At 44.5% G+C, this 17,914-nt stretch overlaps 1 protein-coding gene across 1 annotated transcript in view; it reads left to right on the top strand.

Moving 5' to 3' along the window:
* Positions 1–15,965: 15,965 nt before the first annotated feature.
* Positions 15,966–17,914, top strand: part of caskin1 (CASK interacting protein 1) — a 651,886-nt gene continuing 649,937 nt past the window's right edge. Inside the window, exon 1 of the mRNA XM_041206678.1 lies at positions 15,966–16,162. Coding sequence (XP_041062612.1) covers positions 16,069–16,162 — 94 coding nt within the window. The 5' untranslated portion in view covers positions 15,966–16,068. The remainder of the gene's footprint in view (positions 16,163–17,914) is intronic.

Below are 17,914 nucleotides of genomic sequence, written 5' to 3' on the forward strand. Positions count from 1 at the left end.
ATAGTAAGATGCTAATTTTGTCCATGAATGAGAAGCCCATTTCAAAGGAACAGGGATCACAGTCCATATCATCACAGGGTGCTCACACAGACCTTGTGTTTTTCCCACAAAAGCTCTGACCCCCCACCACTCCCAAGTTATGTACAAACATCTTATGCGCATCTTTTGATCAGGTTAAAAAATTGACTGTATCGGCTTAAATTAGCTAGCCTCCATCCCAGTGTTTAATCTTTTTAGTGTCCCCAGCACCAAAGGAGCAATCAACAAATCTTTTCACTGTGCCTGATGCCTCTCTGTGTCTTTAGCATTGCGATTGACTAAATTCAGCAGAGCTGGTCTGGAGTTGGGGGACTAAGATGTATAAAACCCCTGGTAATTCTCCATGTAAAACTATACAGCCCCAGGGACTTTAATGGAAAACCTGTACTACATTTTAAATTCAATATTCAGTGTTAAAGTCAGCAGTTTTACGTGGTAAGGAAGATAAACACGACTGATGTGTAGCAGGATTGTGGTAATTCTCAATAGATGGCATTTATTTTTGAGTAATATTTACTTTGCTAAGGCTTCCTCCTCTAACTCCATGCTTTTCACCGAGTTAAAGGTATTTCCCTTTCTGACTCTTATGGCGTGAGAGAGGCAACTTGTTCTCCTTGGCAGGTTTCAGCTAAACCGTTGCCATAGTGACAGGTTGGGCATAGCATTATCTCAACAACAAATAAATTATACCTTATCCATAGCGCTGCTATATCCACCTTGCCACATGCTAAAGAAATGTTGTTCCTCACAGCTGTAGTGGACACAGCTAAAGGGAATATAAGGTGAAAAGGGTTCTCTGTTCTTGGTGAGTCTTTTCAGTCATCCCTCTGAATAATCAAAATGGTGCCCTGTTGTATTTTCAATGGTGCTAAATGGTTCCTGAACAATGGGAATCAAAGCTTCTGAAAGATGTTGCTTTTGTTTGCACTTTGACCAACAATTTCCATTTCTACAGCACCATTGACTAAGAAGAAACACTCCAGGGAACTCCACAGAAGCATTGAGGGAAAATGTTGGCCAGGACACCAATTCTTTAATTCTGGATCCTTCACATCTATCTGAAGAAGACCTTGGCTTAACTTCTTTTTGGAAAAATGACACCTCTAGTTTAGTCCCAAGTTTGAAGCCAGGATATTCTCTTCCAGAAACCTACTAACAAAGTCAAACTAACCATGAGAACATGAAACCTGTGCAGATTGATTTCTCTCAAATCTGCTATTCTGAGCAGATGTCATTCTTCTGGTTCCTATGAACCAGTGGACAGAAGACATAAACTTGTGAACAATGACACCAACTGACCTTTAAAAAGTGAATCACATTAAGGAAGAACAAAAGTTCATCAAAGTCAGGGTGTATTCGAAAGACTTCTTTGTCCTACTTTAACGTTGTTTCTACTTTGCCCACCAACTTGCCTTTAACTTAGAGCAGATGCCCCAAGGAACTTCATAGAGGCATGATCAGAAATTAATAAAAAGAAATTGAAAATATATTGCTTTGGCCTGAGTTGGATTAACTATTCTTCTCCAGTTTCTGGAGAATTCCCAAAGAGCTTTCTTGTGTTACATCTTCCTTCCACCTGGTACGCAGTTTGTTTGTAAGCTTGAAAGATTCTCTTCACAGCTATTAGAATGCTGCAGCAGGACAACACCTCCTCAGTCTCCCATGGGAAGCAACAGAAAAGAATGCATCTTTGCCAAAGATTCAGGACATTTTTATGCTCTAAATTAATTTTACACACACATGTATCCATCCATGCAACAGTCCTCCATAACCCATATAAACATCATATATTGCTAATGTGCCTTTTTATCCCAACTGATCCCAAGTTCGGTTTATGATGCTCACCTTGGGTTCAAGTCACACTCCAGAGACACGAGGCACTAAATCTCAGCTGACACCCACATTGCAGCACTGAGGGAGAGCTGTCCTGTTGAAAGGCTGTCTTTCAAATGAGACATTAAACCTAGACCCCATTTGCCCTCTCAAGTGGTTATAAAAGAGTGCAAGGCAATATGTCAATGAAGAACTGGGGAGTTCTCCCTGGTATCCTGCCCAATGTTTATTCCTCAATCAACATCACTTAAAAAATGATCCATTATCACACTGCTGTTTGTGTCACCTTCCTATGTGCAAACTGACTTCTGTGATTCCTATATTACAACAGTTGATTAGGTTCTAAATTTCTTCAAGATTTCCTCAAATCAAATCATTATCACAATCACCTTTGTTTTAATAATAGCAGAAAACGTTGGAAAACACTCAACACGTGTGAACAGAGAAACTGTGTTAACGTTTCAGGGCAATGACCATCCATCACCTTCCCTTCACCATTTACCAGTAATCTGTCACTTCCAAATGAGCCCGAGACCGAAGAGTGGGTAATTGCCAAGAGCCATCCACTTTTATTAAGCAAGGAAATGCAACTGATGCATTAATCTATATCTATATCAGTAATGTTCTCCAAATTGCCTGGACATATTGTTTATCACCCAATACTTGTTTTCAGTGGGCAACTAATATCAATTTGATATAGGTTCCTTTTGCTTAACTCAAATAATTGTTACTGAATGTCTTGGATACGTACGTTAAACATCTTCTTGTTTCAAGTACACTGTGCACTAAAGCTTGGGGCAGCCGCTGCAAGAGCTCAATGGGGAATGGTTGCTGTCTAAGACCTTTCAACCATATTGGACCGAGGGGCTGGGAATTGTACAGACCCTATGGCTGTATGACTTACATTGAATGAATGCAGTGAATACTACATGTATCACACTTGCATTGAAGCACCTCAGAGTGCAACATGATCTATGTAGATAATGTGAATAGCACTGCACTGACTGTAATGACTACGTTGAAATGTCTGTAATGTTCATTGATTGTGATGAAGCACCTCATGATCTAAGTGGAAAACTTGAATATGATTGCACTTTTTTGGATTGCCAATTTGAAATATTTTATATTTTATATTTATGAATATAGTATATTTTTCCAAAAAAAATATTGTTCTCTTGATTCACAAATTCTTTGACCTAATACAAGTCTGTTGAAGTACGTTGGTGTATATATGCCTGTATTGAGCAAATCAGGTAGGATGTTTGTCTACTTGAATGTGCGAAGATTTACAGTTAGGTGTTTATTTAATGGTGACTTGTAACCTATGAGAAGGTACACGTTCTCCTCCGTCATTCGTTACATTGCCAAATAGCTGATTTCAGCTGATACGACGGTGCTGAGGACAGGTAAGAGCCTTCGTCAGAAAGGATGGAAGGAAATGCAGAGGGTGAGTTGCCCAATGTTGCTGATCATCCACTGGAGGCCTGCTTAAGATTATTGGTCGAGGCCTGAGAGTCTGTAAAATATAAACATAGGCTGGGATTTTCCTGCACACCGACATGCCTGAGCATGAAATAGCGCACGATGATGTCGGGCGAGCGTCCCGACATCATCGCGCACTCGTGCGATATTTCAGTCGGTGGGCGCGGATAAGAGTTGGCAGCCCGCCTGTCAACAATTAAGAGGCCTTTTACGGCCCTAAAGCAGGTAATCAAGTTGAATTTTTTGCTGCCCGCCCAACCTTACATCGGGTAGGCTGGCGAATGGACCAGACAGCCTTTGCATTTTTTGAGAAACCTCATCCACGGTGAATAAAAAAAAAACAATTGTTTTTAAACTCATTTTTAACGTGTTTCTCTTCATCGCATGTGGCGTGGGGACACGTTTATATTATTTGCTGATTCTTCATTTTTAATTTTAAAATTCCTCAGCTCCGTGAGGCGACTCTTTGCCTTCAGTGAGCGCACCCTAGCGCATCCGCAAACTTCAGCGCTCGCGTTCCTCCTGTCCCCACCCCGGCAGTGCTGAGGCTCTCAGAGGTAGCCAGCATGAAATCACGGTCGAGGCCTGCTTGTGGGAGGGGGACAGTTTCACGGCCACTCCCGAGCCCGCCCGCCACACCCAGCCGATGAGGGGAAAATCCTGCCCATGATAATTTGTGTTTCAGGTGGCTTGAAGCTGAGGGTAAAACCTCAAACTATTTAAGTAATTAAAACGAAACCAATATCCAAAACGCTCTGAGCTGCGGGTTGGACTGTATAAACATGTGTACAGATTTCTGATTCACAGCATGATAAAATCAACTGGAGACAAAGAAAGCTAACACCTGAATTATTAATGTTTTATAAAGATGGGAATAGGGTCATTTAGGCTCACTGGCCTGTTCCCTAATTCAATGGGATCGTGGCTGACCTGTGACCTAATTCCATATACGCACCTTCACCCCTTATTCCTTAATACCTTTGTCTCACAAAAATCTTTCAATCTCAGTTTTAAAATTATCCATTGATCTTGCATTAATTGCCATTTGTGGAAGAGAGTTCCAAACTATAAAGCCCCAGGTGAGGCAGTGCCCCCCCCAGCCAGAAGCCCATTGGCTAGCGGTGGGACCGGAAGACCCCGACAGCGGGTGGGAACGGAAATTCCCGCCCGATGTCTCCTAGTCCTCGATTCCCCAGCCAGTGGAAATAGTTTCTCTTAATCTACTCTATTTGTTCCCTTCGTTATCTTGAAAACAATTCCAAAGCATCCAATTAAATCTCTAAGTAGACTGAGCTGCATTACACCAATGATAACTCAGTTTGGATAAAGTGTTTTCACGAGCTGTCTTTGAAGAAATGCAGTGTTCCAGGGTAACAACACCACCCCACTGGCACTCCACTGAAATACTGTCATGGGGCAGAATGTTTCTGCCATTCGGGGCGGACGGGCTGGTTGGGAGTAGGCACAGAGCCGATCGCCGCCCGCGATCAGCTGTGCGCCGCCATTTTATGTGGGCCAGCCAATTAAAGCCCACCCAGCGTGATGCATACGGGGTTGCGGGGGTGGTGGTGGGGGGAGGGAGAGTCGGGGCCTGCGCTCTTTCGTGCATGTATGTGAAAGTGCGCAGAAATCTCCCTGAGGCACAGAGCTGCCTTAGGGAGATAAAGTTCACTTTTAAAGTTTGTAAAAAAGGAAAGATAAAAATTATTCGGACATGTCCCCTCACGGTGACAATGTCACATGAGCTGGGACATGTTTATGAAGTGTGAACATTTTTTAAATTCATTTAATAAAACCTTCATGAAACCTCATCCCGCCTGTGGATGAGGTTTCATGCAAAACTCAAAGGCCACTTGGGCTCTTCGCCTGCCCGTCAACCTTAAGGCTGGATGGGCAGCACTGTCAATTTGGTTAATTAGTTTATTAATGGCCTTAACAGGCCTTTGACAGTTCGGCGGGTGTGCAGCCGACTCCGCTGCATGCCTGCCGAATGGAAGATCGGAATGGCATGCGGTGATGTCGGGATGCACCGCCCAACGTCACCGCGTGTCATTTTACACTTCGGCATGCGGGACCTGCCCCCCACACGCCAACGAGAAAATTCTGCCCATGGTTTAACTTCATTCGTGGAAGTAAAGTTAACCCCAGAGAAACAAAATGATAAGTTTCGTTTTGCACAAAACTGATTTATTACAGGGGAAGTGTTCATATTGTGTTGAAACACCAATGGAGGTGGATTATTTGAGTTTTTTTTCTATAGATCTTAATTTTCTTTTCTTTGTAATATGTTTTCTTTTCCAAATGGTGAACACGCACATCACTTAATCTAGGTTGGCACTGCAGTACAGCAGTGACGAAGTGCTGCCCTTCAGATGAAACATTGAAGCAAGGGCCTACCTTCCTGTCTCTGTGGGTTAGGCGATGTTATGATGGCATCATTGGAAGAAGAGCAGGGAGTTCTCCCACTGTCCTGACCAAAGTTGCCCCTGCCAAAGAACAGATCAACTGATCTTTGATCTTATTGCACTTTGTTGAGCTTTGCTGTGTTCAAAGAATTGTTTGTCGGTATTCACCTACTTAACAACAGTCCCTCCACTTCAAGAGTAACTAATTCCCTACAAAGAACTCTGAGGCCTTTCTGACAGACGTGCGCATGTTGTACAATCCTTTAATGTTTTCCTTTCAACTATTTTTTGCTCACTGAATATAGAGTCAGGATGTAATGGAGGCTGCTGGAACGGGCAATGCGTGGGCAGCCTCGCATAATCGTGCGGGAGGGCACGTGGCCCATTCCTGCCAGTGGGAATATTGACACATTTAGCCAACGGCGAGACTGGGCCAACAAAGGGAACCCACCTGCTTGCTAATTAGACTCATTAATGAGCCGTTTAAAGGTCATTATTCCTGAGCACACTGGGGTTTAGTGGTGGTTCAGGGATTCTCCTGGATTTGCATGGGTCTTCCGTGCCTCATGAAGGCTGTCCAAGAAAGCCCTGTCAGGTTTGCCAGTGGCTTCCCGAGGGCTTCCTCTTTCAAAGACACACAGTGCCCGACCGAGGAGCCCAGAATGGGGAAGGGGCTGCCCGCTGAAAACCAACCCCTCCCCTTGCATCTAACCCACACCCCCATGCCAGTAAGTCCTTCCTGGAGACTCCCAACCGGCCCCACTCACCTATCTCCAGCAATGATCCCTGTTGAAGGCTCGAGTGTATGGCTGACTGTGGCCACTGCCCCTGGTGGCGCCGTCTGTAATGTAGACCTGCTGGTCTCTTTGATCAGCCCTACTGGAGCCTTAATTCTGTGGGAGGCCTGATACTACCCACTTAATTTCCTGGTCTCACTTAAATAGCTTAAGGTGGGCGTCCTTTGGTGAGCTGACAGGTTTCCCACCGGTTCTCCTGCTGGTGGCCCGAATCCTCGTCATCCTCACTAAATTCTGCCCTAGGAACCTTCTCAGTTGTGATGGTTGGAATTCAGTGCATTAAAAGCCTTCTGTAATCACTGGGGAACAAAGATGTATTCCATTCCTCTGCATGGTCAGAAAAAATGGACAAATCCCTAGACTACCAAAGATGATTTATTCTTTATCATTTTCTTTCCCTTTCTCACCATTTCCTTCTCCTTTCCCCAACATTTCAGCATATATGCCATCATTTCATTTGAGATCCTGGGACGATAATTTACTCAATAAAAAATATTGCAAATTGATTTGTAACACTTTTAGTTTGTGCAGTTGAATATTCAAATGCAGCTCACAGTTTCCATAGTCATCATATACTGTAGAAGCTAACACCTTTCTCCTTTTGTTCCTGATGTATACATGAGGCAGGATCCGACGTTTTTACAAAATTATTAATTTTGCTGATCACCTCAGCAATATGACCTTTGAAGTCCAGCATGTTACTGACTGGATACTTTAGTCATAGCGTGGAAATAGCACTCTCAACATTATTGTTATTTCTGTTCATGATGAAGAGGCCTTCTTTGACAAGAAATGAGAAAGGTAAAAAAAAAAATCTGACTATAATTATATTTGTTGCAAGGTAGCTGTTATCTAACCCCCACCCCCCCACCACCACCACCACCCTCTCCCCCCCACCCCCCCCCCCCCCCCCCACCCCCCCCAACACTCCCCCATCCCCAATAGTCATCCTATATACTGTTTATGCTTTAGCCGAACTGTGAGGAGATATTATTACAACATGGTGGCTGCTTCGAGGTCTAGTATTATCTCAACAGACATGTGGCAACAGATTCATAATGCAAAAGAAAGAAAATGTGTATGTTTATTTAAAACATTATATAGCATCTGCCTTTCAGATGGGACGTTAAACTGAAGTCCTGTCTGCCCTCTCAGGTGGACATAAGAAATCCCACAGTGCTATTTGAAGAAGAGGAGGGGAACCGGCCAGTATATACCCCCCCCCAACCCACATCACTAAAAACAAAACAGATTGTTTGCCGTTATCACAAAGCTGTTTGTGAGAGCTTACACCCCTGGAGGAAGATGTGGTCAAATCAATGAAGGTGGCAGGGCAGGTTGAGAAAGCAGTTACTAGGATCCTGGTCTTTATAAATGGAGGTGTAGAGTACAAAAGGAGGTTACGATCCACCTTTATAAAACACTGGTTTGACCCCAACTGGAGTATTGTGTTCAATTCTGGGCACCGCACTTTAAGGAAGTTGGTGAAGGCTTTAGAGAGGACGCAGAAAAGATTTATGAGCATCGTTCCAGGGATGAAGGACTTCAGTGTGTGGATAGATTGGAGAAACTGGTGTTGTTCATTTTAGAGGGGAGAAGGTTTAGAGGAGATTTGACAGGCGTTCAGAATCATGAAGGGTCTAGACAGAGTGGATAGAGCAAAACTGTTCCCATTGATGGAAGTGTGGAGAACCAGAGGACACTGATTTTAGGTGAATGGCTAAAGAACCAATGGCAATACAAGGAAAAACATCTTTACACAGGGGGTACCATAGTTATAATCTGGAATATGCTGCATGAGGATGTGGGCGGAGGCAGGTTCAATCATGGCTTTCAAAAGGGAATTGGGTATGCACCTGAAGAGAAAACATTTGCATCGTGTCACAGACAGCAAGTATTTGCTCTCTTACTGCCTGTAATCAGAATGATTTGTATGGAAAGAAATGTGTCTTTTCTTACCCTTGGAGTGTGTATTCCAATTAAATAATTCAAAGCAAGCTTTTGGGAGTTTAAGTAAAGAAGATAATTTGTTCTCACACACTTACCCCGAATTAACGCAACATCACATACTCAATCTCTCCCACACATTGGATACAGATAAAGATAGTGCACTTTTACAGATTACAGTTAATTCAGTCTCTGATTCACGATTGATGATCTCCCCTGTGGCAGGTCTGTGGTTTCTTGATTGGATTTGAAGTTTTAAAGTTGAAGTGAGGGTCTTGTAAAGTGAAGGGTTCACAGCAGGTTGTGAGATTTCTTGTGGTTGAATATCTAGGAGGTTGATTCCCAGGTTAACTTTGAAACTGGAACAGGTTAAGTGTTTTGGCTGCTTGATGACTTGCAGCTGGTTTCAGAGCCTGGTTCTAAGACTGGCTGACAACCGATTCTGATGATCTGCTGGGTCCTGGGGTAATAAGGGTGCAGTCCCTGAAACCAGTCTTAATCACGTGACTGCTGAGTTAATACTTCTGAGGCCCACACGGTCCAGTTTAGATAGGGGAATCGATCGTGATGCAATGGAAAGTTGATTGTGGCCGTTGAGTTTCAATCTTCCCTTTTGTTCAGTATAAAACATGGAAACAGGCAGTCTGGCAACACAAGTGTCTTTAGGTGCTGGCCTATCCTTATGCAATGAGATGTGTGAATTCCACAAATGGCTTTATGGTGCCCATTCCTATGTCCCATTTTAATTAGCTATTTGCTTAATGCTGTCTGTAATCTAAATGGCAAAGGTCACATGATTTGCAGCAGCCATTTTAACAGCTTGTTTGTGCCCAATTTTTAAAAGTATTGACTGGAGGTTGATAATATGACATGGCTGTACTGAGCGTGACAATGGCTACAGGGCAATGGCAGGGGAATGGGGCTAGGTAAATTATTCTTGCAGAGGGCCAGCATGGACACAACAGGCCAAATGCCCTCCTTCTGTGTTGTAACCATTCTATAACTCTATGCTTCCAAATTGGTTGCTGTGTTCTTACATTAAAACAGTGACAACCTTCAAAAATACTTTGTTGGCCATAAAGTGCCTTGGGACTTCCTCAGGTTGTGAAAGGTGTGACGAAACGTTCTCGCTTTCCTTTTCTTTAGAGCTCCTAACACACCGTTGAAAAGTCTCAAAGCTCCATACATAGCGAATTGCTTTTGGGGAACAGAGTGAACTCTTAATGCCCGGTCATTTAATTCTCATTATTCAATAATTCAATTTTTAATCGCTAGATTCCCATTTGGCTGTATTATTCTAACTACTCAATTCAAATTACTGAAAGTGAATTTTTCTTCGTGCCAAAAAATTTGCCTTTGAATTATCAGCAGTAGTCTGTTTAAGCAATTGTAGCAGCCTTTCTCTGCCAGCGACACCTTGAAAGCAGCAATGATACGAGAAGCTAATTTTCTGCTGATACTTGTTGAGGGAGAATCGTTTGGCACAATAGCAGTTGCGCAAATAGTACCAGTGCTCTTCACATTAATCTGAACAGGACCTCAGTTATACTTCTCTTTGGAAAGGTGGTCCCTCTAATAATGGACAGTCAGCCTAGTTTAGTCACAGGCTTGAGTCCAGGATATTCCAATCTACAATGGAACTAAACTAACCGTGAAAATATGGCAATAAAAATCTGCAGCATTCAATTTGATTAAAATCTGATATTCTGGCAAGGCTGTTGGCTCCTGTGATTCAGCAGACAGGCAAACTAAGTTCACAGACATTGACAGCTTTAACTGAGCTTTAAAAAGTGAATTTCATTAATGAAGAACAAAAGCTCATCAATATAAGGCGCACCAGAAATAAGTTCTTGCCCTACTTTGTAACCTTAACCGAGCCTTGCCCATGTTCAATGTTCCAACACAATTGAACTCATTCACAAACCTCAAACTCGACTAAAACTTATAATGATGGACAGGAAAAGACCCATGTTCCATCCAGCCTGTCCCATGCAATTGTGATAACTTGTATACCATGATATTCACACTCCCGCCCCACTCCAGAACCGTGTGATCTCCTTGGAGAGGTGAGAAACCAGACAAAATCCCACGTCAATTTGGATTTAAAAAATTCAGGAAATTCGTTGACCCCGATGGCAATTGAAACAAATCCAGGAGATCACTCTGGCTCTGATACTTTTATGCTATACCTATATTTAAGATTAGGTGATTTCCACCCCAGACAGAAACAGGTTCAGCTCACACTTACAGCATTCTTTCATCTACTTAACATTTGATTGCTGCTGTTGTGAATTATTTCCAAATACTCTCAATTGAAAGAAAAAACTGTGAATTTCATAAGAGATCATCAAGCATCTTGCTGTAAGTTGAAAGGAACCAGAGCTGGTACATATCATCAGTAAACACTGATCATAGTTCTCCAGATTTAGTAACTGCTATTTATAATTACTATTTTAAAAGCTCTCATACCTGTTGGCTTTCACTGAGCATGATTGCTCCTCACCTGCCAGGAGCTCATGCACTCTCCTGGGATAGACAAAAAAATATTTTGAAGGAACTCTTTAATTCAGGGGCAAAAAAGAATTCGGGAAAATTCGTCTGTCCTAATAACGTGCCCTAATGTGTGCCATAATCCCGTTCACATCATCCCATTGCTCGCTGATCTACATCAGCTCCAAGTTCAGCAAAACCTCAATTTTAAACATCTCATCCCTGTTTTCAAATCCTTCCATGCCCTCACCACCCCCCTCTTTCTATCATCTCCTCCAAATCCAAAACCAACGAGATATTGACACTCCTCTAATTCAGTCCCTGACTTTTTATCACTTCACTGGCAGCTGTGCCTTCAGCTATCAAGGCACTAAACACTGGGATTTCCTTCCTAAAACGCCTCACCTCTCGACCTTGTCTTTCCTCCATAAGTCATTGGGCATGAGTGGCCTGCAACCAGGTCAGAGGACACTTCAGTATGGAAGAGGTGGCCAACTCCATGAGACACCTGCAGACCCAGCTGTCATCGATGTCTCAGCTTCCACTGCAACACAAGCAGAAGCCACACAACACCTGGGAGCTGCAGTGAAAGCTCAGATCAATGTCACGCAAGCTCATGCTGCTGCATCATGCCTGTGGATACCAGCGCTCAAAGGGGCTTGAAGGATATCACTGCAGACCTGTAATTTGTCCAGCACATTGCTAGAATTGCTGAGTTACTACTCCAGAGGTGGTGGAGGGGGGGCTGCAGGGGTTGGGGAGTGAGAGTCGCCATGGAGCATGAACCTGTTGTCTTCTCTCAGGCTGACAGAATTTGTCCTTCCCAATGCTGCCAGTCAGCTAGCCAGCCCAGATTGGTGCCGCCCATGCTAAGGTGGTACAATCTGAAGTCGGGCCTTCTAGAGCCAGAACTGCTCAGGATCATCCTGCATGGCCATCTGGTGTCTCCCCCAATGAAAATCAGCAGCCTTCCACTAGCCATGGAGCAGCCGCTGCACTAGCACTGTGTTGGAGTATTAGGCTAGCCAAAAGCACCCATAAGACAAGTATTAAGGGAATATACATGGTTGTAGTTGAACTTGCATGCAATATGGCATAGTTTGATTTGTAAATTTGTTTTGGAATGTGTATTTCACGTTGCCTTTTATTTTTGTATTGTAGACAAGTGGACGCAGTGATAGTCAGTAGCAGAGGGTAGGTAAGGTTTGGAAGTGTTGGTGAATAGTCAATTGTGGCTGTGTTTACTGGCATCACAATTGGATGAGGCAATCACAGACAGTCCGGCCAGAAAGGGGCTGTGTTCGTTGCCTCCTGCCTTCTTGTAGCTCCTCCTCCACTTCCTCCCCTTAGTTACCCTATTGCTGGTGACAAAGGCGGTGCCCTCATGATACTGTGGTTGTGCAGCCTGCAGCAGACTACCACTACACCTGCTCTGCTGCTCCTCTAGAGTGCTCCAAGCAGCAAAAGCATTACTTAATCATCCCAAATGGTCTACTCTTTTATATTTCTTGTGGCAACATGGAATTTATTGTATATCTGCTGTCCCTCTGGATGCAGAATACACACCAGAGTCATGGACCATCCCATCAAATGATGGCCATGATGCTTAATGCCCACCCTTTACCTTGTTGTGGTGGTTCAGATGCAGATGGGACAGCAGACTGTTGCAGAATCCTCACAAACCCATCTGTTCATTATGCCTGCTACTCCCTAGCAAGGGAGAATGAAATATATTTAACTTGCATGGAATATGGAGCCTCAATGTAGAGGCTTAATCAACGGGGAAGGGCAAACTGGAAGATGTTGCAAATATTATTTGCTCCAGCCTAGAAGAAGCCAGAAACATAAACTTTCATCACCATGGTTACCTTCACAGCCTCTGACAATGCCATCCTCGGCCTTCTCTGAGTTTGCAGTTGTGGCTGCAGCAGGTGGTGGATTTTCAATGAAGACAACATCTTTACTGAAGTGAAGAAATCTCAGACACGGTTCTTGGCAGAGGTTCAGTTAGGAGAACAGCTCCATTCACACTCCAAGGGGATATAGCCTCCCACTCAGATTCTTTCCTCCTCCTTCTTCCAGCAACATGTCCTGCTCTATGTTAACTCTGTTCAATCTCCCAGTCATGCCTATCCAAAAGGGTATACCAACTACTGTAGCCATGTCTGAGAGCAGTTGGTTTGTCCAGTATCTTCAAAGTCAGGACAAAGTTCTTCAGCACATGCCACACCAATCACTGCAGACGTCAACAACTTTAAACAGCTCTGGGAAATGCTTCTACAATTGCAGTAAGAGTCAGTCAAAATAAATCAGCAATGACTCTGTAAGTAGTTGATGATATAAATAAATTATCTTGGTGGCGGGGTGGAAGGGGATCCTTCCTACTGCTGAATGCATGTTCAGCTGTGTGAGATTAAGAACGGATGTTAGCTGGAGTATTGAGGTCAAAATTTGCATCACTAGTAGCAAATCAGTGCTACATACCGACTGACATTAGGTCCTTCCCGCTCTGCAAACTTCAGGCCAAAATTAATCTGTGCAACCGGGGGTCTTTCTCAGTGGCTAGAGAGCCAGTGAGAGCCTTGTGTTGCCTCCTTTGGGGAAGGCCCATTGAATGAACTGCCAATCTGGTATGTAAGTGGCCAGTGGATCAAGGACACCAGGGACGGAAATCCTGCCCACCAAAAGCTCCTGGCCAGCCAGAGGCTGGCAGCTCTCCACTGCATGCCCATCAGCTGTGGCTGCTTCCAGCAATGCACCAACCAGAGACATGGGATCAACAAAGGACCTAGGTCATAGGTACGTGAGGGTGAGATGAGGGTTGCAGGGAGGGGGTTGCTGGCTAGGGGTTCAGGACAGTTTGAAGGAGGGGCACGGGGGGGTGGGGTTGGCTCTCAGTGAGCCCCCATCTTTTCTGATGTTGGGTCCCTCGATCGGACACTGAGTGCCTGACAACGAGGGACCCTGCCCTGGAAACCCTGATAGGGTTTGCTTTTTGTGCTCCCTACATGGCAACTGCCCTGCCCGCTGCTGGCTGAATACTACCAACAGTGGTATGAGGTTCTTAAATGGACATTAATTGCCCAAGTAAGGACCTCAATTGGAATTGAGGCTGGAAGGGCATCCACGAGTCATTCCCACCCCCGCACCCCCCAACCCCAGACTTACTCTGGGCAGAGATAGGATGGTGTCATGGTCTCCATCCATACCCTCTAGCCCAATTAAATGCCCCCTCACCTCCAAAGCCACCTCAGGAGGGATGGCATTAAATTCCGCCCTTCCTGTGCAAGACTCCAGCACCCATGCAATTGCCTCCACGAAAATACCATCCACCGCGGCCCGCAACAGAAGTGTCGCTCATGGCTTGGACACCATTTTGGATCTAAAACAGCACAAGTAGCACTGGAAATAGGGGCAGAGAACAGCCGAATTTTGAGCCCATCGAATCTTGAGATTCAGAAAATAATTCATTGAGTTATATAGTCTCCTAAATTAGCAATTTCACAGACAGTTACATGTGTTTGTTTCAGTAACAGTTTACACATGCGATGGCATACAGACACTTTGAGCCCATCAGTCACTCTCAGAAAACATTCCAATCGCCTTTCTGTGCACATTACACGCACAAACCCCGATGACACACATGACCCAAAGTCAGAGGACATCATTACCATTGCTTTCAGGTTAAAAATAGCCCATGCAAAACAAGACTTTGCATTTCAGACAGGTGTGCAGTTAACTTCCAAATAACTAGCTTGATCCCAGACCACAGATGTGATGTACAATTATGGATTGACCAGCTCATAATACGGTGCTGGGTTCGGTCAGAAGCTGTCGAGGCCGTTCAATAATAACTGGTTTAAATAAAAAGTCAAGACATGTGTGTTAAGCGGAGTTGAAATGTAATGGTGGGTTAAGTAAAATTGAAGAGGCGTAATCAAGTGGGAGCGGCCTGTGGTGATTGATGGAGTCAAGTTTGCCTCTTGTCCACAGTTTATTAAACCTCCGGAGACGCCAGTCTGCTGTTATTTCAAGTTGGCGCTATTTTCAGCGTAACTTGCGCCCGGCGCTGTTCCAAGCGCAAAATGTCACTTTGGTTTCTGGTGCGGCAGGTTCATCACTGAGTGATAGCACTGCCATTGAAATATTGCGCCAGATACCAATCCTGCATCATCGTGCAATGCTTGATCCTGGATCTATAGAGATGTTATAGTTGGGACAGTCCTGCCCCTGAGATCACTTCCAAGCTGATTTAACAGCATCTGTACTCCTATCCATTACTGTCAAAAAATGTTATAATGATCATATTTTAATTTACAATTTCAGCTGCTTAATTCTTGTCTATGGACTAAAAAATGATACAGTGTAATATTTAATATAAATTTTGCAATGGGGTGGCGAATTAGGGGAACATTAGAAAGTAAAACAATTTTGTAATTTTGAAAATGATTCGGAGCCAGGAATTTTTGGAGGGATTGATTTTCTCTCCCTCCCTCACCCTTAGAGGTTTCCTTTAAGAGCGCTTCCAGAAATAAACATGCCTTGTCCCAGGCTCTGTCCTATTTGGTATGAGAGGGATGTGATGGTTTGGAACATTGTTCAATCTCCCACCGCCATGCGGCAGAGTAGGAGCTTTGAGAGTAGGTCTGAGCTCCTGGTGAGAGAGTGAAGCAGCGGCTGCAAAAAAATATAGCGATGGGGCTGAAGACGGACTGAAGCCATGGCATCGCTGGTGATCACCTAGTGCTGTCCCCGTTCTTCCAGAAAGAGAGAAAAGGAGGCTGTGTTGTCCATTTTGGGGGGGGGGGGGGGGGGGGGGGGGGGGAGAGGGGGGGGTGGGGGGGGGGAGGGAGGGGAGGGGGGGTGGGGTGGGTGGGGGTTGGGGAGGGTAGTTTGTCAAACAAGAGGCGAGGGGTTTTGATGCTATGTCATTGACCCATCGGTAGCTCTGCTCCTCTCGCTCTGCCTACATGCGCTCGCAGTGCCGTGCACAACATTCCTCACTGTCTCTCCTCACCTCCTGAATCGTAGGATGCATCGGATATAAAAAAAAACACACACTCACGCCACAAGCCATGGGGAAAGATCAGGAATTACTGCAAGCTGTCAAGACCGAAGATGTACCTGCAGTGCAGAAGCTGTTGCAGAGACCGAAGCAAGGCAAAGCGAGTGAGTAGCATTTAAATCGATGAATTGGTTGATTATAAATGCATCTGTGTTTTTAATGTATCTGTTTGCCGGTGACGGTGAGAGCCGGGAGTTCCTGTCTGTTGATCACTATGGGCTCCCCTGGCTAGAGATGCTGTTTGCGACTCCTGAACAGAGCAATCGGTGGTAATGTAGCATTAGCCTGGATAGTGTTTTTCTCTCTCTCTCATACACACACACACACTGGCTCAGCCACTTGTGCAGCACTTCACAATACAATCCGATGCTTACTGTCCCTCCCCCCCCCCACCCCCCCAACCTCCTCCAGTGTAGTAAGCAGCAGTTTTACTAGCGCATGTTGGACGGTGCCATTGATATGACCAATACTGGAATATGTGACTCCCATCACACTCAATGGGGATGGATTGTAGCGAAAACACAAGTGCGATACAACAACATAGAGCCACTTAGAAAGGGGAGGGGAGAAACCGTGCAATATTCTTGTTACAGTAAGAAGTGGTCGACAAAAGAATCAGGTCAGTGACTAAAAAAATGTCCCTTATTCCAACTGAAACATGTTAAGAGGGAAGTAGCCCAGAGCCTTACTCCCCAGTAGCCGGCTGTATAAACTAGAGACAGCGGCTACTGACCTGGTTGTACAGGTTGGAGCTGCTGTGTTGAAACGAGTGGCTGGGGGAATTGCATGTGTCAAGTGGAGTTACTCCACACCCGAGCAGAGTGTTTGACAACTGATTCAACCCCGTTAAGCTCGCAGCCTCTGAGCCTGTTCACTCACTGCCGGATGCTCGCTATAGCTTGTAGGCTAGGCCGTGGCTATTTGCTATTTTAGATTTAACCCCTTGATTGATGGGCTGACATGTGCGTGTTGATTACAAAGCAATGGATGCGGCCCATCTGGTAATTAAAGAGCATTTTGTTGGGAGACTTTTATAAATGATAGATTACGATTCTAAAATTACCCGGAATTGAAAGGGGAAGAGTGTGAGCTGAGCAAACTGTATTCGGTAGTAATAACAGGAATTTCGGAAGGATTTGTCTGGGATGAAGGAAAGATGCCTCTCCCATTCTGCCCTAGTTGCAAGCACAGATGAAAGAGCACCACCCCCCCCCCCCCCCCCGCCTCTTTTTCAAGCCAGGCAGAGTGGAGATTACTTAAGCATTTAAGTATTACTGAACTGCAGATTTGGGAGGTTCATTGCAATGTGTGTGGGGAGGAGGGGGTGGGATTTGCTCAGTTCTGGATTCGCTCCAAGCTTCACTTAACCTATCTTTTTTTTACATATTGCTTGAAACAATGATTCAAAGATTCCTTAGAAGGCTGAGAGCATATCATGAGGCTATGTAGGAGCGTGTGAATAAAGCATTTTCAGATTAAGAATGATGGAATCAATTAGAAGCATTACTGCCAGAATGAGATGCTATCGAAATATGGAGATGGTGCTGCTCTGCTGTCCATTTATAAAGAGCGACTGCAATTGTTTTCTAGAAGAATCCAACTGTTGCTGCATGGGAAGCCTTTCAGAGAGGACATTATGTCCCTTTAAAAATAGTTTTTTACTGATGTATCATTGTACAGAAAGTTTGCACAAAGTACTTTATTATTTTCTGGTGTATCCACGGAACCCTTTTCATGTTGAGGACCTCTGTGAATTAAATCTCCCGTTGACCTCCATGTCACCCCTGTCGGCCATAGGTTTTCAAGTTGGGTCCTGAGGGGAACTCAGGGTTTCCCACAAAGTGTATAGACATTCA

This window comes from Carcharodon carcharias, chromosome 15, assembly GCF_017639515.1.
Source record: "Carcharodon carcharias isolate sCarCar2 chromosome 15, sCarCar2.pri, whole genome shotgun sequence".
NCBI lineage: Eukaryota > Metazoa > Chordata > Chondrichthyes > Lamniformes > Lamnidae > Carcharodon > Carcharodon carcharias.